At 35.0% G+C, this 24916-nt stretch overlaps 1 protein-coding gene across 3 annotated transcripts; it reads left to right on the top strand.

The window, feature by feature from the left end:
- Positions 1-16: 16 nt before the first annotated feature.
- LOC129806580 (uncharacterized) lies at positions 17-24916 on the top strand. Of its 3 annotated transcripts, none has more exons than XM_055855270.1 (5): positions 17-180; positions 11209-11970; positions 18072-19422; positions 24382-24448; positions 24528-24916. In XM_055855270.1, the coding sequence occupies exons 2-5, from the start codon at positions 11897-11899 to the stop codon at positions 24560-24562; spliced, it is 1527 nt and encodes a 508-aa protein (XP_055711245.1). In that variant the 5' UTR covers positions 17-180; positions 11209-11896; the 3' UTR covers positions 24563-24916. The 3 variants fall into 3 exon arrangements, with proteins under 3 accessions (XP_055711245.1, XP_055711247.1, XP_055711246.1); XM_055855272.1 differs by having other exon boundaries at positions 18-180; positions 24382-24457; XM_055855271.1 differs by lacking the exon at positions 17-180 and adding an exon at positions 7418-7872.

Here is a 24916-nt window from a genome sequence, read left to right as displayed (position 1 = left end):
TTAGCTTACGCGGGGTTGTACGCCATCTTTGAAATTGTCTACAATCCCCTTTTTGAACGGTGCTCGCAGTGTTTGGCAAAATAAGTGAATTTTCCTGTAAAACTTTGCTTAATTCACCGACAAAACTGTGTTGATCGGGCATCGAGTGACCAAGGAGTGGATATATCAAATTGTCATAAGGTATAACTTTGATTTTCAATGTGAAAAATCCATTTGAAAACCGCGTCTCAGGCAAAAGACTCGGCTGTGGCTGTCCAAGTTGCCCCGGAAAGTTTTCAAACGGACACACACGGAGTGTGAAGAAAATTTTGCATTGGCTTTTTCCCCCCATAGCCAGTGGTTTATTTGGGTCAAAATATTGCTATTGTGAAATCCAATTGTGCAAATTTGCAGTGATAGGGATTTGGAAGCTTGACGCAGTGCCATTGAGGTAGAATTTTTTCTTTTATGCTGCGAGGTGAAATTTTTCGAAAACCGTCATTTTTGCGGAAAAAAAATAATGCCCATTTTCTCTGCGAAATCCCCCGTGAAAAGTCACTGTGGCAGTGTTGAAGGATTATTTGCTGATTCTCCCATCTGCCTGGATGAATGATCTTGCAGAATTCCACAATCCTGAGCCTCTTTTGCCTTTGTTTTCCCTCACTTGTTCAAGGGGCGACATGAAAGAGACGCCTTCACTCTTTAGCGCTTTGTTTGCGTCCCTGTCAAACGGGGCCGCGTATGCTATTGCAGAAAGTAAGAACCTTGCTCCAGCCAGTGCTTTTCCATCCGCCACGGCGCATTTTCCAGCCCTATCAAACCCAAAAATGCAATAATTGCCATTTCCCAGGATACCCTGAGCATCGCGGATTTCCCCAATCAAAAGCCTCCTATGATCAATGTCGAGACGTCAAAAAAAATCGTTATACTTTCTATTTTTGCCACTTGCAAAAAATCGCTCTTTTTTTCGGCCACGCAGAATATTGTCTGGCTTTTGAGACACCTTCACCTTTCTTCTCGACCAATCTCATTTCCGAACCTCCCGAGAATGTGCCATTTTGAGACCTTCTTGCTCTTTCTCTCTCTCTCATTTGCCCCTCTCCGGCGTCTCTCTTCGGGCCCGCGCCGACAAAACAACCGTGCGAGGCCCGCAGATGGCAGCTGTGGTGGGAAATATTTTTTGGCTGCTGCTGGCAAAAAAAAAGAGAAAAAGCCTCCCAATTTGCAAATTCACGGCATGAGAGAGACGGTGAGTGATTTGAGAAGGACACAAAAAGTCGCGCTGTGTTATTGACCGCTTCATTGTTGGCCTCTCAGACGCAGATTGCGAACAACAAAAAACCATCAGCGAGACAAAATCATTGCGTAGTTGGCCATCTCTCTATCTCTCGCCCTGTCTCTGTCGCACTCGATCTCAGGGGTTGCTGTGATAGGTCTCTTTCGACTTTTTGAGATTCCATATTGCACGTGAGATGCACATGTCGCACTTACAAAAACAATTGCCTCACTCACTTGCACTTACGTTGGTAAGTTACAATGGGAAGACGCCCTTGTTTTGGTGCAGAAGAACCGCCAAGATGTTGCTCGGATTCGTTCTGAGAATTGGTCTCGTGTTGGGTTTTGTTGTGGTTCTATACACCGCAAAACGGATTAGTGTCGAATTACAGAATTATGCTAAAGATTTTGTGGTGTATTAGTTCTTGATTGTAGGCCAACACCAAAAGCATACCCTACAAAGGGGAAAGTGGGGCACTTTTGATTTCGAACACCTTTGCAATAGGGTTTTTTATCCTATTTTTAAATGGAACTGTGCCTTATCATCAAGTAATTACAGTGCCCGCTTTGTAATCCGGTTGATTGGGAGACAAAATGACAGATGTCCGCTTCGTAATCCGGATAGATTTTTTTGAATTTGTTCAACGTCTCGAAAATATAATACAAGATTTTTTTTGTAGAATTAGAATAAAACTTTCAAAGAAGATTAAAAAGACATAATTGGAGAAGTCTATTCAATTATACTTCATTTATTAAACAAAAACATCACAGGATAGTTCATTTTCATTGCTGAACACGCATGCATACATAACCTGAAAAGTATTTTAAATGTAACCGTCGACAAGTTGTCCGGATTACGGCGATCCGGATTAGGAAGCGGGCACTGTAATGACCAGTGCACAATCACTTTTGTTTGTAAACATGTTTTCAAAATTTCCCATGAGAATGAGCGAGATGACTAGATCTAGATCTCACTCACTCTAATTGAAATGTGAAAAAAACATGTTTACTAAACAAAAGTTATTGTGCGTTGGGTATAACCTGACAATTGCTTTGAGTAACTAAATTATATGGCCGTAGAGTGTAGTAGCCACTTTAGCCATGTTTAGGAAAAAAAGGAACTATTTTATTATAACTTTTGAACCCTTATTATAAGATAACTCAAATTTCACACAGTTACTTAAATGTATTGGCTCTAGATTGGTGAAATAGTCCTACAATTTAACGCTGGTCTACTTAAAAAACTGATTTTATTAACAATGCTAAAATAACCACTTCGTCACCACTTATAACCACTTTTTATCAGTTTTGTAACCACTTCTCGCCACCCACTGAAAGGTCTAAACCACGGATCACTATATTCCTGGATAGTAGGTAGACATTTTTATTTCCCATAGTAGTGCAAACTAAGTGAATAAAAGTACGAATAAAAACGTCGTACCCTTTTGCTTCTTGATATTCTCGAGACTGAAAATCACTTAAATCCTACATTTTTCATTCCTCAGCATCAAATCGCATCATTCTTGTGTGCACTTTTATTTGCTTTGTTTACACTAATATGAGACACGAAAATCTCTACATACTATCCAGGAATATAGTAATCCGTGTCCAAACTCAATTATTTTCTGTAATGTTATGAAAAGAATAGAGGAGACTGGGGCAATCATCTTCCAGATGGACCCCTAATTTAAAAAAAAGAGACTGAGGCTTGAATTTTTTTTTATAGATAGCCTTCATGAAATTTCTTAAACTTACAAAGTTTCAAGGGATTCGAGGAAGGATTATATAAAATAAAAAAATAATAATGAAATTTTGAGCCATATTTTTGGAATATTTGGCTTACAGAAAATATCAATACTATAATTAGCTCAATTTAAGCACATTTCTCGTTAAGATAGAGAAAAATTATCTTCGACAAAGTTGTAGAGGAATAAATTTCCTATAAAAATATGTCTATTTGATATTTTTAACGTTTGCGAGAGTAAAACGTCACAAATTATCCGAAGACTGACAAAATTTGCCCCAGCAATTTTGAGAAACTACACAAAATCGACTTTTAGAAAATGATTCGAAAGTCACATTTCTTTCGAGATAGACGAAAATAGTCTTCTGCAATGTTGTAGAGCAGTAAATTTCCTAACACAATATACTCATTATAAAACGTAAGTTTTCTCAGAGCTCGTGAAAGAATTAAATATGCGTTTTGACAAGGTTTGCCCCAGTCTCCCCTACATTCAGCATTTCTTTTTCCTCCTGATCACAATATTACTCACTTTAAATGATTTTCCTTCACTTTTATTTGAGAAATCAAATTATTAGACTATTGCAGAAAGTAAAAAAAAAATAGTTTTGACAATTGAGAATCTACGAAGTGAAGTTAGCGTCGCCTATTGAAAAGAGTAGGCGACAGGTGGAAAAATCAATATTCCAGAATATTAGGGGAAAGTCGTCTGCCTTCAAACGAAAAATGGAGTTCCAAACTTAAGATTTTTTTCTGAAGAATCCACAAAATGGATTTTATTTTCTACTACACTAAAAAATTCTCTTGTTCATTCGGCGTATATGATTACCTCATTTAGCACTTGCAAGTCCTCAGTTTTTCCTTCTGAGGAAATTAAAAAAGTGATGTCGATTTGTATGAAGGCAGCTGGCATAGTCTGCCTTCAAACGCGAGGCAGCTGCCTTTAAATGTTTTTTTTTCACTGAGAATATTGAATGAATAAAACTAAATGGGCTATAAATGATTAGATTGAAGCCTAACGCACTCACTAAAATCATCACTGCACTCAAAAGACATTAAACAATAACTTTTCTTCACATTTTTCTGAAGAACTGTTTTGCACTTGAAAATTTGGAAGAAAAAGCCATTGAAGTTGACAATTGTCAACTTGAAACATCCCGGCCGGAGCAAGATAGCAGGTTATAAGTATTTGTATGACGTTCGTCAGAGAAAAGTAGGAGTTCGATTTCACATGTTTTGATGTATGGAAAGATAGGATTTAAAGGCACACGACATTAGCATTTAAAGGCTGCTGCAGGGTGATATTTTCAAATTTTTGCCACCCACAAAAATTGTGTCATCTGAACCAAAATGTATTAACAGAAATATTAAGCCTGAATAACCTTCTATGTGTCACAATGGAAGATTTATTTGTAAAATGATTTTTACTATGAAAAATCACATGATTTATGGAACATCAAAATTACAGTTTAGAGCTCATTTTCATTTTTTTTTGATCTAGCATCTAGAAAATAGGAGCTAGGCTCTCCATTTTTTGATGATTTGTGAGGATGATGGATAGCTACCTAATAGTTAATAGAATATAATTTATGCTTTTGAGAATAACGAAAAAATCGCAACATTTGAAGGCTGCTGCATTTAAAGGCAGACGACTTTCCCCTACCACTTTTCGCCATGCCTCATTTTTATATAAAAATAATATAATATATAAATATTAATTAACTAAATACAAATTTTATGAATTCCGCAAGTGTAATTAAATATTCATTAGACAAACTATTTATCCAAAAAGGTATATTTTGCTTGATGAATATTTGATGACATTTAGTATATTTGATAAGAAATATTGGATTCTATGCACTTTCTTAAAAAATGTTCAAAATCGAAAATACAAAAAGAATAATTATTATTTTTCCGCTTTGTACGTAGCAGCAGTAAAATTACAAATAACTGTGTCTCATTTATTTCATAAATCGCGAAAAATAGCCATTTCAATATAAGTGGCGAGAAGTGGTGATTGTACCCTTTATTCCCGAAGTTCAAAAATTTTTAATATACCATAGGGTGAATGGAACACCTATTGACACTTTAAGAACTCGTGTCAGGAGCTATTTTGACACCCTACTCTGTACCATTTGGAATACGAAATTTGAACACTTAGCCTTATCGAAAAACGTAGATTAATGAAAAAACGCCATATTACTTACATTTTATTAGATACATTATATAAATTTCAACATTTTGATAAAAGTGTCAATAGGGGGTCCCCTGTCGAAGAGGTGTTCATTCGACCCTATATCCAAAGTCAAAGTTTTCACAATAAACTAGCTTGTTGAGAAATTAGAGCAGTTCAGCCATATGGATAAACCTTAAACCAAAAGCCTTTATAAGGCTCAGTTCCATTTAAAATATGAAAATATAGCAAATTTCAAAGATGTAGCAATTCAAAGATACCCCACTTCCCTCTACTAAATGAATAGACAAGCATTCTAACTTTATCGAATGATCAAAATCTTGGTTGCGCCGTTGCGCACTGATTGTTTCGCTCAAAATTTGTTTAGCGGTCACAAGACATGGGAAAGTTTTATACATACGCGTTTAAACTTTTCGCTTTTTAACTTGTCATTTTCTGTATTTACCCGTTCGCTATTTGAACCGATTTGAACAGATTTATTGTTTAACTAAAGATTTCGTGAGGAAAGTGGAGGTAAAGAGATGAACCTCGGAAAAAAATGTAATTTTAGGCTCTCCTAAAAGTTCTTGAAAATTTTGGATGTGTGTAAAGAGATTCTGGCAGCATCCCATATAGAACTTAGAGTTTTTCACGAATTTTTCCTTTACCAACATTTCACTATCTTTATGCACAAAAAAAATTATACAGTACACTCTCTCAAATTCGGGCATTTGGGACCGAAATGTCACCCGAATTAGAGAAAAATTCGAGTGTTAAACTATTTAAAATCCAACGATTTTTCGTTCGTCTGCATGCACATATAAAGTTTACATTCTTATATTCATTGCAAATTTAATGAAAATCCCTCAATAATGCAAGGTTACATTATAAATAAGACAAACCATGGCAAATTCAGGGATATTTGCTTCATTCGATAATCGTAATCAAACTCGAAGAATGTCAACAAACTTTTTTCAAATTTTAACTGCCGCCCGAATTAGAAAGTATCGCGAACTTAAAAGAGCCGAATTAGGGAGAGTCTACTGTAAATTATTATCATAAAATGATTGATATTTACTGACGACTGTCTACTCAATCTGCCTGCTTCTGTTTCCTAAACGTTTGGTAGTAATTTTCGTCAAAAAATGTTCTTTTGAAGCAAATTGCTTCCAGTACTGTAGGTGGAAATGTCAAAATTCCGTCAAAAATGCCATTTTTGACAAAAATTACTCCCAATGTGTAGATGCCTTAAGAGTAATACATCAAAATGTAACTCAAAATAGAAAAGTATTTTGATAATCCAGAATTAGACAAATAATTAGGCAACCCTAAAGACAAACCCACGGGATGTATCTAGCATGAATACAAATTTAGAAATTTCCATTCCTCCGGAGAACGGATGCAAAAGGAAAAGTTGACATTTTTAGAATTCTTTTGGTTCAACTGCGTGGCACAATAATCAAAAATCTACCACAAAACTGAACTTCACATTGATTTTCTAAGATGACAACATCGACAAAGGGAAGAAAGAGGAAAGGAGAGTTTGAGAGATGCGTTTGGGTTTTAGATATGGGGCGTAGTAGAGGGGGTGCGCCGCCGCTTGCTGTTGTCAAAATAGCCGGCCGCTTTTTAAAGTCTTCTATACAGAGAGAGAGGTGTGTAAGAAGCATAGAAAAATGCACAACATTCGGATATTCTGGCGCGCTTCGTGACGTCAGATCAATGACCTGCTTTTCCCCTTCTTTGTGCTCGTTTATTTGAGGAGATTCTGAGTGATAGAAGGGCGCCGTGTATGCCAAGCGCGCAAACTACGCATCAATCTAGTAGTCTCTTTCCCATTCATACTGTCTGGCCAATTGTAAGTGAGACAGCTAGTTTGTACTTTGTGTGAAAGAGGTCACTAGATTTCTCATGTTTTGTTTTCCTCGTGTGTATATCCCTTGAGTCAGGACGCAGTAGGAGGTATTGAGACTTTGAGGTTAATTGGTACGATGTCTGGAAAATTTTCCACCACAACGCAAGAAAAGAAAAAGTGCAATATTTTCATGAGAGACTTTCCCTGAAATTCAGTGTGAAGTTGGTGTTATGGGCCTGAGTTGGGTACTATTGCCATCTCGATCGTACAATTTGTTTGGTGAGTGAGATCATATGGAGAGACGCCAAGAGTTGAATGAAAATAAATGGAGAGAAAAGTTGGAGTTGGTGGTGAGAGAGAAAAGAGGCATTTTGTGTGGTTATGGAAGTCCGGAGAGATCAGTCTGCTTATGAATTTTGTTGGTGTACCGTCCATCGTGAAAATATATTTAAAAAGAAGAAAAAAAAGATAATAATGTGCTTGTTTTCTATCGTTGGCTCTCACCCACAAATATTCACACTCTAATTAATTTAATTTTACTTCAACACTCTCAATAAAGCTTGAATATCATAATCTAAAAATATAATATTAATAAAGAAAAGAAAAATATTTGAAGATTTTTCTTTCCTCTGATCGTGTGTGGCAGGTCTTTTTTTTTTGAGGAAAGAATAACCACTGTTGCAGTGTGTGAAGAAAGTTTAATTTTACATCATATTTTTTTTTATTATACTTTTGTGTCTATACATAAATTATAACACCAGAAATATCAGAATGTGGATCATATTTTATGGATTAGTGGAAATTATCTTGTATTTTTGGTTCATTTTTATTGCACTCGATATGTTTGAGGCAAGTGATCTTTCAATCCGAAACTGCCCTAGAGACGTCACTTCGCAATTGTGGAAGTGTAATGGCACAATTTATTAAAAAAAATAATAATAATAATTGGGAGAAGCAATGAAACTTTCTATTGCAAGTGGTTTGTTTAATTTATTTATCTACAATCTTTTAAATTCAGTTGACTTTAAGAAAATTTCTTCAAGAAAATTTCAAAGGGATCAGATTTTGGACAAAAAATTGAAATTCTGAAGTTTTGAGTTTTATTTTGACGTACTGACAAAATTAACAAACTGAGCATTATATCAGAAATAGACAAAATCAAAAAATTGCAATAAAGTGCACAACTGATATCCAAAATCAGGGGCATGACGTTTCCTATGTTACCCATATGTTTCTAGCGTGCCGAAAAAACTTTTGAGTTTATTAGCTGTTTCCTGTCATTGTAGAATGAATTAGAAAATAATGCTAATGCAATATAAAAGAAAATTTAATAACGAAAAGGCAACCGAAAACCCTAAATTGGCAATCTACGTAGTTTTGGAGATATCTCGTGAAATGTGTACGAAAACAGGAAAAAATTTACACTAAAACTGGTCGCATTTTTCAGAGATAGTGTCACCCCCTCCCCTGCCCAAAATACTTCAATTACTTGGGAAAAAAGCCGTACTACAAAGATATTAATACATTTTGTTGTTCTTTTTACGCTTTAGAGAAAGTTATACAAAGTTACACGAAATGATGCGCGGAATTTTAAAATTTAGAATTATTTTGAAGTCTTCCTGGGAGAGGAATTCTGTAACTCTGTGAAATGATCACCTGTCAAAATTTGTGAACGATGACTCCTATGATTCATTCAAGCGATAACAAAAGAGATTCAGTAACATTGTGATAGATGCACGTGGAACCATTATTTTGAGGTTATGTGTTTCACTTGTTAACTTTTCGGTGAAGACGATATTATCACTAGATGCAAGCCAGTACAGTAGACTCTCTCTCAATCGGGCATATGGGGCAAAATGTCATCCAAATTATCGAGAGATTTAATCATCAAAATTGTTATACATTCCAAAAAAGCGCTCAAATTTAAAAAATCACGATAAAACAAGGGGAAATACAGAAAATTTGAACAAATTTTGAACTCGATTGAAAAAGAGCCGATTGAGCGAGAGTATACTGTAATATTTCCATATTCAGCTTAAAATAAAAACGCTTATATCCTTTCTATCAGTCAATTCTAGTGTTTTCCATAGATACTAATTAGAAATTTTGTTGACAATCTTAAATTTAATGAAAATTTCAACACACTTCCCCTGTCGCTCCACACAAAGTTGCAGATTAACTTTCTAGCAGTCGTTAATGGAAACTAGTTAATGGAAATAACCATTCATTCACTTGTGAAACTTTCACAGAGTTTAAGAATTTCTAGCCTAGACCAAAAGGGCCGTTCTATACCTGCATAGTACAATGCAAATCCAGCAGTTCACTTTCACAAGACAAAAATACTGATCAGTCAAAGCTTTTTTAATAAAATCTGAGATGCTCTAATCTAAATTTAATTGAAAATAGACCGTAAAAAAATGTAAATGAATAAGTTTTGTGTTGGAAAATACTATACTATAGTGATAAAATGAAGCAACAAAATGGCATAAACTTCACTCAATTTACTGGTTGAATATTGCTACGATTATAGTGTGGGATAGGATTAATACGATTATCGTAGTAATATATCAACCAATAATCGCTGCAAAAAGTTCAACTTTCAACTATTTTCGCTGAAACTCATTCTTCTTTTTATATTTTGTGTAATTTCAGTGGAACTTTTAGAGTAAAGTTCAACTTACTTTGTTTTTCAAATACGAAAATTCAAGTTGTTTGCTTTTCAACTTTGCTTGCTACGATAATCGTTGCAAATTTACTACAATTATCGATGCTCACCTATTACAACCGATAATCATAGTAATCATTTTTTTACTGTGTACTACTCACCTTAAATTGAGTCCTGCTCACGGGAGCACGTTCCCTTTTACATTGACCACTCTACGCATCGCAAGAGTACCTTTCGGATCCCATTAGCTCTTCCACTGAACAAATATCATCATCATGTAAAGTTTCCATCAACATAATTCTTGGATTTTTTTTACTCTGGAGATTGTAGATATTTGTTATTTGAGCTCTTAAAATTAAACCTTTATAGAGAAGTGAAAGTGTTTCTCACGTGAATTATACCCTTAACACGAAAATCTTAATTTGTTGAAGTACTGCGGTTTTTTTCTTTAAATAAATAGAACTGGAATATCATTTTGTGGCACTGCTATAATCACAGCGAACAGACTGGGCTTTTCCACATGATCATTGCTTTTTTACGCCTTCATTGCTTTTTTACAAGTGGAAAAAATAATCAAAAAATTATGGCACCAAACCAATTTTTACACAAATTTGATATTTTTACGCCTTATGAGACAATATTCTTTGAAAAGAAAATGATAATTAGTAAAATTTTCCGATTATAAGTAACTTGAGAAAAGAACAAAAAGCAATTGTCCGGTCAATTGCTTTTTGCTCTTAATTCGAGGTTTTTAGATTTGGCAAATTTTACTAATAAATCATTTTTTTATTAAAGAATATTGTTTCAGAGAAGGGAAAAGCATCTAATTGGTTTAGTGCCGCAATTTTTTGAATATTTTTCCAAGTGTAAAGAAGCAATTAAGGCGTAAAAAAGCAATGACCATGTAGAGAAGCCCAGTCTGTTCGCTGTGAATCTGATCTTCTAGAAGCTCTTTTCTATAAAAGAAAAATTCGGGATGTCGCAATCAAAAAACCAAAATAAAAATCACGAACTTAAAAAAAACTACTTGAAATTGTATTGTTGAATTTGTGTTGACATTTCAAACTTCTTAAAGTAAAAGTGTTAAGATAAGAGTGTAAATTGTTTTTGGATAGATCCTTATGACAATCGACTCTTTTTTTATGACCTAAAAACGACATAGGCTTTACTTGAAGTTCTCTTCAAGGAAATTCCATGACTGAATTTTCTTTTAAATAAATTTGTCATTGCTAACAGAACAATAAAATATTTAAAAATAAACATACGAACAAGTTTTATTGACAAAGCTTTATCCATTATGTGACTAAACGTGTTCAAATATTTTTGTCACGTTGTCTTATTTAATTGACTGATTTTTTCTATTTAATGAGAAAATACATTATTAAATTTTAATTGAATAATGCCGAATTTAATCATAAAAAAAATGAAATTGTGCCTTTACAATCTCACAAGTGCGAAGAGAAATAAAGGATCATGGAGAAGATCTATAACGGGTATTATTTTGTGCTTTTGTGTTTCAGCTGTACATTGTTGGTGGTAGTTCAAGGCATCGTAGAAGACTGTACCGTCACGGATATCCGACCACAAGTCATTTATTGCAATATCTGGCCAGATTGCCAGTAACACAATCACCTCTGTTGGACGGTAGACTCCTGAGACGTGCTCTTAGGAATGGACAATCTATAAATGATATTGTGCAGCAGCAACAAGATAATATAGGTTATTTGTAGCATAAAAAATTACGCGATATCGTTAGAGCATTTATTGAGGAAGGAGTACAAGGAAATTCAGTGACGACAGAGAGATAGTAGCATTTGATAAGATTAACCTTCACATTGACGTATTATAAACATAAAGCTCATTGCGCACAACTACAAAATAGTAAATTGACACACATTCGGAAGTTAGCAATAATAATATTTTATTTTAATTTTTTTTTTTAAATAACAAAAATAATAATTGCAAGAAAATATTGTATATTTGTGGTTTTTGGAGAAATCTCCATTGATAGTGGACATACAACATAGAATAGTGTTTTTATTGCATGTGAAGAAAATTTTTTACATGAACTCTCTCTCTCTCTCTTGCATTGAAAAATAAGTGAGATTGCATTGAAGTGAATTGTCCTTGTCCTTGCCAAGTGTGTGTGTTGTCAATTAGCTTCATAAAGAGAAGAAAAAAAATAAGATTGAAGCACGGTGTTGAGCAATGTTCTCATTCCACAAACCAAAAGTCTACCGCTCAACGCAGGGATGCTGCATCTGCAAAGCCAAATCCAGCAGGTAATTGAAAAATTTATAGAAATTATTATTTTATTGTTGCAGCTCGATCTCGCAATTAAAAAATGTAATGCTCTTAAAAGTTGGAGAAAAATATGTGCAAGATATCGCATCGTCACTATTACAGAGACTTATGTAGATTTTCTTGAGACACTTGTGTTTTCTAATAGAAAATTCAATTATAAAATTCAATTTGACAATGTCAATTACGTACATAGCATTGTTATAGATCCGGCACACCTTTTAGATCAGGAAAATTCCAAAAGTCGAAATTTGAATCCCTTTCTTAGAAGATTTGCATAGGTCCTTTCCACTATTTCGGTCTCAAAATTGGACTGAACTAAATTAAATTTGGTTTGATGTTTAAAAGAAGAAAAAGAGTATGAAAGAGTAGATTAGACATATGAAAACAATTTGAGAAGGAAAAAGATGTGAATTTAGATATCATGAAATTTTCTTAAAGGTGTGCCAGAGCCATTAAAAAATATATATTTTTAAAATTTCAAGTTTTCTTTTAAAGTGTAGGTGTATTTTTTTTTTATTTAAATATTCCACAAGTTTGCAATGATTTTTTTCATGCATTCTTTTAGTGGGAAGAACGGGAAGAGACTTTACTTAAATTGAGTCCTGCTCACGGGAGCACCTTTCCCTTTTGAATTGACCACTCTATGCATCGCAAGAGTATCTCAGATCCCATTAGCTCTTCCACTGAACGATTATCATCATCATGTAAAGTTTGTAACAATATAATGCTCGGAATTTTCTCTACTCTGGAGATTATAGAAATTTATTATTTGAGTTCTTAAAATTAAACCTTTATAGAGAAATAAAAGTGTTTCTCACATGAATTATACCCTTAAGATGAAAATCTTGTATAAAATATACATTTTGCAATAACGTAATTTCTCCAACCATTTGGCTATAACCACTAACATAATAGCATTCACATTAGATTGTGTTGCTTACCTGAATTATAACATTAAAATGAAAACTTTTCATACACGAAATTTTTGTGCAAAAGTTCAAGGAATCTTAGATGGAAAATTATCGGAGAATTTTTACATAATATTATAAATCGAATTTCTCAGCAAAACGATCGGAAATATTCGTAGCAAACCAAGAAATTTAAGATAAGGTAATGTTTCCTGGATACTTATTATTTCGTCATATTGATTTATAAAATATTTTACTTAATCTTACGGCGTTATCACACTTGCACATTAAAATTTTAATGTGATTCACATTAATTGTCGCTGGTGAGAGTCCAAATGTGTAATTTGTGTGTTTGAATCATTTTATATTCAAAATTTGATCTATTTGTTGATAAAAAGGTAATAACGGGTTTTCAAGTTCAAAAGTTAAAAAAGGCTATAGAGAGCACATTTATCAGGCGAATGGTGCATGTTTGGGCTCGTTGGAAAGGTATTGGATTTTCCGATAAAACTGAACGGGTTCCAATCAGTCTTCAATCGGTAATGAACCGATTCATAACCGATAATTCATTTTTATTCTAAATTCAATTATATTGGTCCTAAGTTATTTTGAGTAATGATTTGAGTGATTTATAAATCCGTTCAAATCGGCTGTGAACCGGTAATGAACCGATAAGTAATTTTTGTCCGAAAATCGATTTCATTACTCTTAAAATTATTTTGTGGGATCTTTCGAATGATTTACAAGTCGGTTTAAATCGGTTGAGAAGCGCTAAACGGTAAACGATACGAAAATACTTTTGAGGGATACCATCTAAATTACGATTTCAAGCACTTCGCAAAGCCTGGACCGCTTTGCCACCCCTTTTTAAACAAAACACAAAACACCATATTTTTTTTCAAGTTGCTGCCAAAATTGCAAAAATCAATATTTCCCAATTATGAATTTCAAGAACTTTTCAAAGGTATAAAAAAATAGTATAAATCATTTGAAACAAAAAAAAAAGATTTATCTACAGAAATTATCAAAAAAATTGAATAGTAAATTGAAAAATTGAATGAAAATAGATTCATTTCCTGAAACAGTCAATCTTGTACTAATACGCGTTGATCACTTTTAAGATTTCTTTTATAAAGCGAAATTGAGGGTTAATAAAAAGACGTTATAGGCGAATGTCAATAAAATTATCAGCGACCTAATTCATTCTGGTAGTTTATTTTGATTTTTTTGGATTATCATACAATTTTAAGTGAAATATTATCATTTTGAAAATAAACATAAATAAACAATTCAAAGAGTTTATTCGTTGAAAAAAAAACTGATATTAGACCTCATTTTTATCGGTTGAATATAATTATTATGCTTACACAGTTCAATTTTAGCAATACTATCTCTTCCGCGTAACAAATTATGTAACATAAAAAAATACTTGAATTCATTGTTACAATTGCCGACACTGTTACTCATTGGCTGCGTTCCATTAAATCGCAAGTTAAAAACGTCATAAAATTTTTAGAAAATAAATGCAAATTGATAATTTATTTTGCAAGTGCAGATCACGATGGAATGGCCTAGAACTATAACCCCATCTCTAATCAAATTCAAAACAATTGATAACAGCTTAACAGTGAATTAAAGGAGAATTGCAATGTTGGCTTTAATCCCTGCTGATTTGCAACACATTGCCCTCATTGTAAATGAAACAGGTTATTTTGTGAGAGAGTGCGATATTGAAGCTGATTGACATGAACGTGTATTCACTTGAACTCGCACAATAAGCATAAATTATGGGGATTGCAAAGAAACATGCGTGACCTTGACAAATTGCTAAAAGGAAAGAATGATATTGACAAAGATGGACACTGTGTAGTGCTCCAACTATTCCGTTCGCACGAACAATAGCGGGTTTTAGTGCCTTTTACTCACAATGTCCGTATTTGTCTGAATTTAAACCATGTTCCAGTACACAAAAGCGAGAAATGACGTGTTTTATTAAATAAATTGCAACCACATTTCGCATCTTCGTTATTGCAGAGGCGTAGCTCATTTTTTATAGGAAAGGTCTTGCAATACAAAATTTAAGACGGTGTTTATTTTTTATTAGCATAATTTGTTCAAAAGGTTACTTGTAAAATTAAAAAAAGGGCTTTGAAGATTTAGGGGAAAGTACCCATGCTTTGTACGATCCTAAGCTTAGTAAAAACTATTTTTTCCCTATGTTTCTGAGTAAATGTGACTCCGAAATATATTTAAAAAAAAAAACTGAGCACTTTCTCCTATTTTTTAAAATATGAGTCACATTTATTGAGAAACAGGAATAATTTAGGCATTAAGAAGCTTAGCTTTATACCGTTGAGTCATTTCTAACGATTTTTCAAGGTCAAATGTTAAAAAAAAGCTCTAGATAGCATATTTCACAAGTGGATATTTTTAAAGTGTTTGTAAATTCGGTGCAATTTCATTTAAAGATTTTTCTGCTGTTCCGCATAGGGGACAGTTTCTAAATTTGGACACTTTGAGGGTAAAATTGGACACTAAAAATAAATTGATTAAAATTATGGATTTTTATTCCAATATTTGATGAATAATGAATTCTCTCTAAATATTTGTTCTTTTTGGAAGATTTTAACACTAAATACGTTAAATTTTGTAAATGATTTGACTTATAATTGCTTTGTTCAAACTTCAGTGTGACCCCCAATTGCTTACGAGGAATATGACAGGAATTTTAGTATAAGGGAACCGGAATTCGTCGGAAAGTGGAGTGACTCTTAGAAAAACGGCAACTCTTTCCAAAGCTTTCTTTGGAAATAGCCGAAAGCTTTGGAAAGAGTTGCCGTTTTTCTAAGAGTGGCTCCACTCTCCGAGGAATTCCGGTTCCCTTTTACTAAATTTCCCTAACGTCGGTTTTCTCACAAAAATATAACAGGAACTTCGTATCTACTTCAGATTCAGTCTTAAGTAGCTGTGGTGAAGTATTAACAATTTTTCTACGCTTTTTTGAGTGATATTATTAAATAATCATTGAATATTGTGTTGATTCACATAATTTCGTGTGAAAAATGGGCAATTTTCTAATAGATTCAGCAGTGAGATGATACTTCTTATTTTGGTCAGGTGTTTTTTTTTCTCGAAATTTCGTAAAGTTTGAGCTTTTGTGATGAATCGGTTGATTAAATGCCTGGAGAAACAAAGGAACATCATCTTTATAAACAAAATGTAGTGAGAAAAGCCTTGACAGGTTCCTGGAAATGCCAGGGAATGCGCGAATCCGCGCGTAACTGGGGTACCGAAGTCAACTCACTTTAATAAATGGTATAGCAAGTTTCCGGGCTTCTTGTGACATTCTACGTTTCCCTTACATAAACAGAAAGAGCACATAGTAGGATAAGCTTAGTAGGATTAGCTGTCCAAAATTACAACCAAAGTGTCCAAATTTACAACCAAGGTGTCCAAAATAAGAGTCAAATTCACCTTTACATATCGTCGGTTGCGTCTCCCTCTGTCGTATCTGCATTTCTTTTGTGTCAGCATTTCACGCAAGAGAGGACGTCTGTACTGTAGCTTGCACGGAATGCAGATACAAAACGAATGCAGATACGACAGAGGTAGACGCAACCGACGATATCAATTCATTTTTAAACGCATTAAGACTAATTTTAGTAAAAACAATGACAATAAACAGTTTGCCAGGTTTCTAAACAAACCTTCTGAAAAGAGAGTAATTCCCAACACACAGTATCTTTTGTTTGAAAACATAAAACATGTTTTTTTTTTAATTTCTACGAGAGTGAGCGACATGACTAGATTTAAATCTCTTTCACTGAGTATCACAAAAACAATCAATTGTATTGAAAATATCGCACTTCAAACTTAGAACATTGATGCTTATAAGCACCCTGTCCAAAATTATGAGTACTTCCGCTAATGTCTTACAGAATTTAATTTAAAAACATTTTTATACTAATTAATTACGTTGAATGAAACACAGTGTGAATTACTCCGTTTTTTCTCTTTTCCATCTTAAAAACGTTTATTTGCGAATAATGTTGTCCAAAATTATTAAATTTTATTTCAATTAAAGAAAAATCATTTTTTAGTGCAGTAAGAGTTTTGAGAAGGATTTCTCATCGCGTTTTAAAAATAAAGTTTGAAGGCGTTAAAATAATTTACAGTGCTCTTCCGGGAATTTATATAACTGACCTTTGCAAAATGCTATTATTAATATTCCGCTGTAAGACTTTGAATATCAAGAACAAATCAAATTCTCAATTGAACAAGTTTATCGTATCAAGAGCTGTAAGTGCTTTACTTGTTTTTTTTTCTTGTGACACTCGTTAATATGTTTTGATTTTTTATTCACAATTCTTATCACCTGGTTTATCACCGAAAATTCCAAGTACACTGACATCGTTTAGGGAAATCAGCTAAAAAGAAAAATTTTATCATACATTTAATCTAGTCTGGGTTATTGTCCTTAAGGCCTAAGGTATTAGATTTTGATTTTGTGATTAATTCCTGGTCTTTGTTAATGATAACAAAAACCAAATACTTGGGAATCACAGAGGTGTCATGACTCATTTCCAATCATACACTGAGAAAAAAAGAGTGCGATTGACTTTTTTTCCTCATAACTTTAACGCTTTTTAGGTGTAAAAATATATCAACATTTTTTAATGTTAATTTTACACCTCTTTAAGGGTAAAATTAACATGAAAAAGGGTAACTTTAACCCCCAATACACCTAAAAAGCATAATATTTACACCGATTTCGGATCAATAATGCAGGATAAAAAAACATTTCCGGAATGTTATTTTAACTTTTTCGGATTTCTCTCAGTGTAATTTCACAAATTTACTTTTACCAGAAATTTGCATTTTTGTGCATTTTATGATATTAAATATTCATTTATAATTTTGTTGAAGAATTGTACAAGAGATAAAGGAAAAAAATACACCTTGCGCGCAAAGAAGAGCATTAACACGATACTCATACGTTTTCCTGAAGTAATCGCAAAATATGTTTGACATTTTTTATCAAACATGCGCGCCTCGTGGAATTGCTTTTTTCCACGAATTATAGAGCTGCACGAGATCGAGCTGCAATTTTTATTTGTCCATGCGGGCAGTTTTTTTTTTGGGGTAATGTACTAACATGGGCATTGGTGTAGTTCTCGCTTCACGGACTCAAAGAAGTACGAGACGGATTTCATAGAGTGTTTCCAACTGACGGCTCCACGAAAGGGTGAAATTTGCAATGCTTGTGTTCTTCTGGTGAAGAGATTCAAGCGTCTTCCGCCGGGCAGTGAACGTCACTGGGGTCATGTGGTGGATGCCAGGGTGGGACCAGGATTGAAGTCCATGACGAAATTTAAGAAGCGCAAGGAGGAATCCTTGCAGCAGCAACAGAAGCAGGAACAGAAGGTGAAGGATACTAAGGTGAGTCAATCTGTTGAGGGAGAGACAACACATAGAATTGGATCGGCTCAGCGTTTCTGTAAGATCTTCAAGAAGAACAAGAAGAAAAAGACGACCAATGGGGAGAGTTTATTGGGAGGAGGGGGTGGAGGAGGAGGAGGTAGTGGAGGTGGAGGAGGAAGTCATGGATCATCGGATGATGTGTCATCACCGTCGAGTCCACTGTCATACGGGAGTGATGGGGAGGATAGTGCTTTGAAGGCAAGAAAGAGGGCAGCAATGGGGAGTTTCGATAATCTCAAGACTTTTGTCACAAATGAATTCACAAATGGATACAGGGAAGATGTATCGGGAAATACAATTGGACGACGGACGTTAATGCGAAAAAATTACTGTCCGGTGAAGAATCGAAAGGGGAAGTTAGAGGGGGTACTGGAGGAGATCCGGGAAGATGGGATGTGGGCAAAAGTGCAAATGTGCTGTGGGCCAGTTTATGAAAATAAAGATCTCTCTGCCATTATTGTTGATGTGACCAATATGAAGATTTGTGGTAGTCATCAGGCCATCACAACAGCTACAACAAGTCGGAAGATTCCGATGAATTTGGGTGCGTTGGCTATCAAAAAGCACCATCATCATATGTTCTCATCATCAACGAAGGTTAGAGGGGGTGGTAATCTCATGGATTTTGCCACAATGACACAGCCAAAGGCCGTGGATGTGATGAAATGCAATCAATTGAGTTGTCCAACATTGGCGCCAAGTGTTGGAGCTTTGGGCAAACTAAAGGGATCTGATGGTATTGGGGGAAAGGTGGCAAAAGTCAAGGAGTACAATTTTGTGAAGAATATTGTAAAGATATGCAATGAGACCAAGACACCAACCAGCAAAGTGAAGACATTGGAGAAAATCTTGAGTGCGACTGAGAATCTCGGTAATAAATTCAGTGATAATTCATCGGATTCGGGCTATGAGGAATTGCCAAATATTGTAGAGACGAAGAATCCAATGATTGCTGCTGTACGGAATAGTGTAATGCAGAATAGCATGATTATTGGCATGAATCAAATTGCTCTGCCGCAGACACAGCCAATTTCTTCAACTGTAAGTCAATTTAACTAATTGTTCTTTTATTAATAAGTGAGATTCTTAATAATTTTCAGCTATTGTAGTCACCTTAAGGCCTCTACACATTGGAAGCAATTTTCGTCAAAAATTGGATTTTTGACAGAATTTTGACGTTTCTGCCTACAGCACTGCAGCCAATTTCCTTCAAAAAAGCAATTTTTGACGAAAATTGTTCACCATGTGTAGACACCTTTAGACATTGTGATTTTATGCACACTTGAAGATCATTTTTTTTACAGAAATTTCTCATAATGTATTGTGAAGAAACCGGTGAGCGTCGGGGATATAGGGCAGCTCAGAAAAACAACGATTCTTTCCAAAGCTTTCGGCTCAGTCTCCAAGCCTTCCTCAGTGGTCAAATCTAACAATTCCTTGCTTTGTCATATGGTCTAGGGATGCACAGGGCATGGGATTTCGAGGGAACTGTACTTTAATTTCTAATATTTTGCTAATTTTGTGGACAATATTTTAGCTTCACAATACAAATATTCCTTCGGTAACCACATAAGAATTTCTCATAATGCTTAGTCACCTTTAGGCAGCTATCCTTTCACGATCAATGGGGATACTAGATATAATTCCGTTCAGGGAAGGATCTTTTGTCCGGAGATCATGAAACTTGATTGCAACTATATAAGGGAACGGTTTTCTCTTTAAAGTGTTATAGCAGTTGAAAGAGTAATCTTCTGGATGGAATGTATATTCAGCGGCACAACCAGCAAGCTGGGTACCGCTATGGAAAATCCAGCTCTGGTCAAGTACTGAACCTCACTCAATTTATTGACGATGATTTCGAGGATGGCAAAATCACAGGTGTTGCCTTCGTTGATCTCTCGGCAGCCTTTGACACAGTAAACCACAGAATTCTTCTTTCCAAGATCTACAATCTCACAAATGGTCTCGCAAGGATGATTGGGGTTCTCTTAGAGAATCACAGATTCTTTGTTGAGTTCCGTGGTCAGAAAAGCAGATGGAGACTGGAAAAAAATGGCCTACCGCAAGGTAGTGTGTTGGCTCCACTTTTGATCAGCCACTGCCGTCTCCATCCAAGGCCTTCTTGTACGCGGATGACTTGGCTCTAGCTGTTATGGAAAACACGTCGTCCGTTGCGGCTACCTCTGTCGTATCTGCATTTGTTTTGTATCTGCATTCGTAGCAAGCTACAATACAGACGTCCCCTCTTGCATGAAATGCTGACACAAAAGAAATGCAGATACAACAGAGGTAGCCGCAACCGACGACGTTTCAAGACGTGGAGTCCCAGCTTGAGACCTGCCTTGTGGAATTTTCCAAATTCTACAAGGAGAATCAACTAAAGTCAAATCCCTCTAAAACAGACGTAAGTTGTTTCCATCTGCGTCACAAGTGGGCCAGGACTCGCTTGAATGTAACACAATTTCACGCCTAAGTACCTTGGAGTAACTTTCGATCGAACTCTCACGTACAAGACCCACTGTAGTAATGTTAAAAATAAGATCAAGACACGAAATAACTTACTGCGAAAACTTGTCAACGCTCAATGGGGAGCTCAGCCAAAACTGATGCGTACCTCTGCACTTGCCCTATCTTTTTCCGTAGCAGAGTACGCAGTTGAAGTATGGGAGAAATCCGCGCCCGCTAAGCAAGTTGACGTCGCTCTTAACCCGTCCTTAAAGGTCAAAAATAGGGGGTCAGAGAAAATCACTTTCTGACTTTTTAGAGCGATACACAACTTTAGATGATCGTAGGAAAAACTTCATTTTTGGGTCACCGGTGACCCAATCGTCTTTAAAGGGTTAATGATACCATCCGTATAGTAACAGAGTGCCTAAAGGGCACGCCAGTGGACAAACGCTATCCATTAGCAGGAATTGCTCCACCACGGATCAGGACGGAGACAAATCATCTTCAGTAGAGAGATGTCCAAGGTTCTATCTGAACCGAGGCATCTTCTCCACGATCACAAAAAACCAAGAGCAAGGCTGAAATCTCGCAAAAGCTTTTGCCACTCTGTCAAACCACTTGACCAATCTCCAGAGGACGCCAGACTTAATCTGTGGAAGGAAGTCTTTCCACCAGATTTTGTCGAATTGAGGGAAGGCCTTCCTCCTGGTGGTGACCAAGACTGGAAGACATGGAAGTCTGTTAATCGTTTGAGAAGCCGCGTAGCGCGCTCTAGAGACAACAGACGGCGATGGGGATTCTCCAATTGTGACGTCCTTTGTGACTGTGGGGTAATCCAAACCACCCCCCATTTGTGTGTTTGTCCGTTGTCCCCTGCTCCTTGTGGAGCAGAAGATTTGATGTCGGCAAATCCGCTTACCATTGACGTGGCCCGTTTCTGGGCAAGACATACTTAATTTTTTTTAAAGCCTCGACACGATTAATAATTGAGTACTATATTCCTTGAAAAATTTAACTTTTAATTTTGAGTTTAACAGTTTTAATTTTGAAAATTTAGTGAAATTTGAATAATTTTTAGTAAAAGTTGAACGGAAAAGTCGAAGCTCTCCTTTTCAAGGAATGTAGTACTCAATGTTAATCAACAGTAAAAAATCAAAATTTTGAACAATGGTATTTTGATTAAGATTGTTTTGAAAACATGCACAGCGGCAGCAGTTGGACTTCATAAAACAGATAGTAATGTCAAAACCGGTATAGCCGCGCACAGCTCAAGAATAAATTGAATCTAAATTTTTAACAGTTTTCTTAATCTTAATCGTTTTATGTTTAACAGCTGTGCGCGTTTTCAGCAAAATATAAACCGTTTTATGCTTGAGCTATGCAGATTTCATGCACAATATCTCAAAAGTACCAGTTTTATACAGAATCTGGATCATCTTATACTTGAGCTATGCGTATTTTCAGCACAGTTTTAATTTAATACTATTTTGAAGTTTTTTTTTTATTTCAACTCGAAATCTTGAAAGAATATAAGGACAAAATGAGTTTCAGGAGCCAAGAGGAGCGCCAAGAATGCTCTGCAACAAATTAGACACCCCAAAAAGCATCTGAAGAAATTTAAAGTGTTGTTTTTTATTTCAACACGAAATCTTGCAAAAATATAAGGGCAAAATGCTTTTTGAGAGCTTTATTTGCGCCAAAAAAACCTTTAGAACAATTGTACGCCCTAGAAAGTGAGGAAGTTAAAAAAGCTTTTTCTTCAACGCAAAATTTTGGTCTCGTAAAGAAATTAAAAGTTTTTTATTTATTTCAACGCAAAATTTTGAAGAATTATAAGGACAAAATGCATTTTAAGAACTAGAGGCGCCCCAGAAAGTCTCTGAGAAAATTAATAGTGTTAACGCAAATTTTGGTAGATTATAAGGACAAAAGGCATTGTAAGAACTAGAGGGGCACTCCAGAAAAAGTGCATTAATAATGAAAAAGTGAGCATAAAAAATATTCTTAAAATAGTAAACGAAGAAACATATAAAGAAATCTACAAATATGTCAAAAAAATAAAAGTGAGCATATAATAATTCAAACACTGCGATCGTATAGCAAAATAATAAGACATATAAAAAAGAGTGATAAATAAATAAGTGATAAATAAATAAAAAAAATAAAATAGTGAAATCTAATGAAGTATACATGTAATAAACGGAAAATTTAAATTTGAACTAAGTGAACAAAAGTCTCGACAAAAGTGGCTATATGGACCCGAGTGAGTCCGACAGTCTTACATAAAATAGAAGAAGAAGAAGACTAACTTCATGTCGAAAACTTGGATTTAAATCCGGGACACGCTTTAGTAACGGCACTGATTGCCCACAGAGCTGTGATATCCATCCCATAGAGCTGTGATGAGCGGCTACCCGTATCGGGGGATAAGATAGAATAGGAGTGGGAAAGCATAAGGGGCCCAATTGGTGGCCTGGATGCATCGGTAATCCGAAATGGAGAATTGACCCCTGGCAAAATCTTATCTTATCTTGTCTTAACCTTTGCCGAAAACCGCAAAGAGCGACCGGTTGGCCGGACGGCCGGAACGTTTCTTAGCCACCCATTCGTGATCAGAAAATGGCGAAACACATTTTGGCAAAGTTTGGGCCCGATTGGAGAGAGATTGTTAAGAATCCAACCTTCAATTTCCAAAAGTTAAACGCGTCAAATGTTTAGACTTTTGTCGCTTGCTCCTAGCCCGAGCACTGTTACTTCCTGTCTTTAATTATGGGGCAGAGCTCTTCTTTCTGACGGATTGTGACACAATTCGCCGACTTTCAGTTGCTTTCAACAATTGTGTGAAATGTTTTTATAGGATGTGATCTCCCATCGTTACTTCAAATGCGCGCCCTTATCTTTCTTAATCAGTTGATTGCGTCGGGATGTCCTAGGTACCTGGTCTCTCTCTTGACTCCTGGCGGGTCGGCTAGAGTCGGTGGACTGTTTATCCCAACACAGAAAAATATTTTGTAAAAATGTTCGCAAATATTTGTGAATTCCTATATGGGGGAGTTACGAAATACTCGTGAATCGTCTAACCCACAAACAAGTTCGTAAAAGTTTGCACTTTCTTTACAAACATTGTTCGTAACATGATCACTTGACGAGCATTTTTGTATTTTTACAAACATTTGTTCGTAAATGTTCGTAAACACAAAAAAAATGTTCGTAAAATTTTGTCATTTGTTCGTTTTCCTGTCGACCATTTTACGAACATTTACGAACAAATTACAAAATTTTCTTTTAACTACGTGCCACAAATTTGTAAGAGGGAATTACCCTATGTTTTATGAGTCAATTAAATGAATTGAATTAGATTAGAAATTGTTTTTGTAAGTCCAAAATAATCCGACAATTGTATTAATTTCACTAAATCAATCCATGTGCGTGAAAATTTCATACCAAATTTTTTAACATGTCGAAATAAGATTAATTAAGAATCTCACTTACAATAAGCTTAACTAGGTTTATCTCAGACTTTTCTTCTTACCTTTTGCAAATTTATTGCAGACATTCAAACGATCTCCCGGAAGAATACATACTGATCGTGTGGAAACTGTCATCTATGCAAGAACGGGTTTGTAAAGTAAATTTTAACATTGAAAATTTGCAAGAAAATTAATGTTCTAAAAATTTGTTCTGTTTTTTCCTTTTAGCTCCAATCAATAAAAATTCAGTGGGGACGTATTAGATAAATAAATCAATGAATAAGAAGAAGATAAATCTCTACTAAACAAAACAAAAAAAACATAGATTCTCAAAGAAAAGAAGAGAGAGGAAAAACACATAATTATAAAATAATCAACTTATAAATTTTAACACAAATTTTATCTCTTTCAGTATTTAACAACAAAAATTATTTTGTGTCTTAAATTCAGCAAAAACAAAAAAAACAATTGTATTTATAGAAAATGCTGAAGAAAGGATATGAAAAATATTAAGGTTTTAAATAAAAATTATTAGTTTTATTTTGAGTGAGATATTAGGAATTATTATATTATATATATTTGACAAAAAAGGCAAAATAAAAAAAACATGCAGCCGG

Source organism: Phlebotomus papatasi, chromosome 3 (genome assembly GCF_024763615.1).
Source record: "Phlebotomus papatasi isolate M1 chromosome 3, Ppap_2.1, whole genome shotgun sequence".
In the NCBI taxonomy this organism is placed as follows: Eukaryota; Metazoa; Arthropoda; class Insecta; order Diptera; family Psychodidae; genus Phlebotomus; species Phlebotomus papatasi.
Note: the sequence above shows the minus strand (reverse complement) of the source record. Positions and strands in the feature narration are given on the sequence as shown.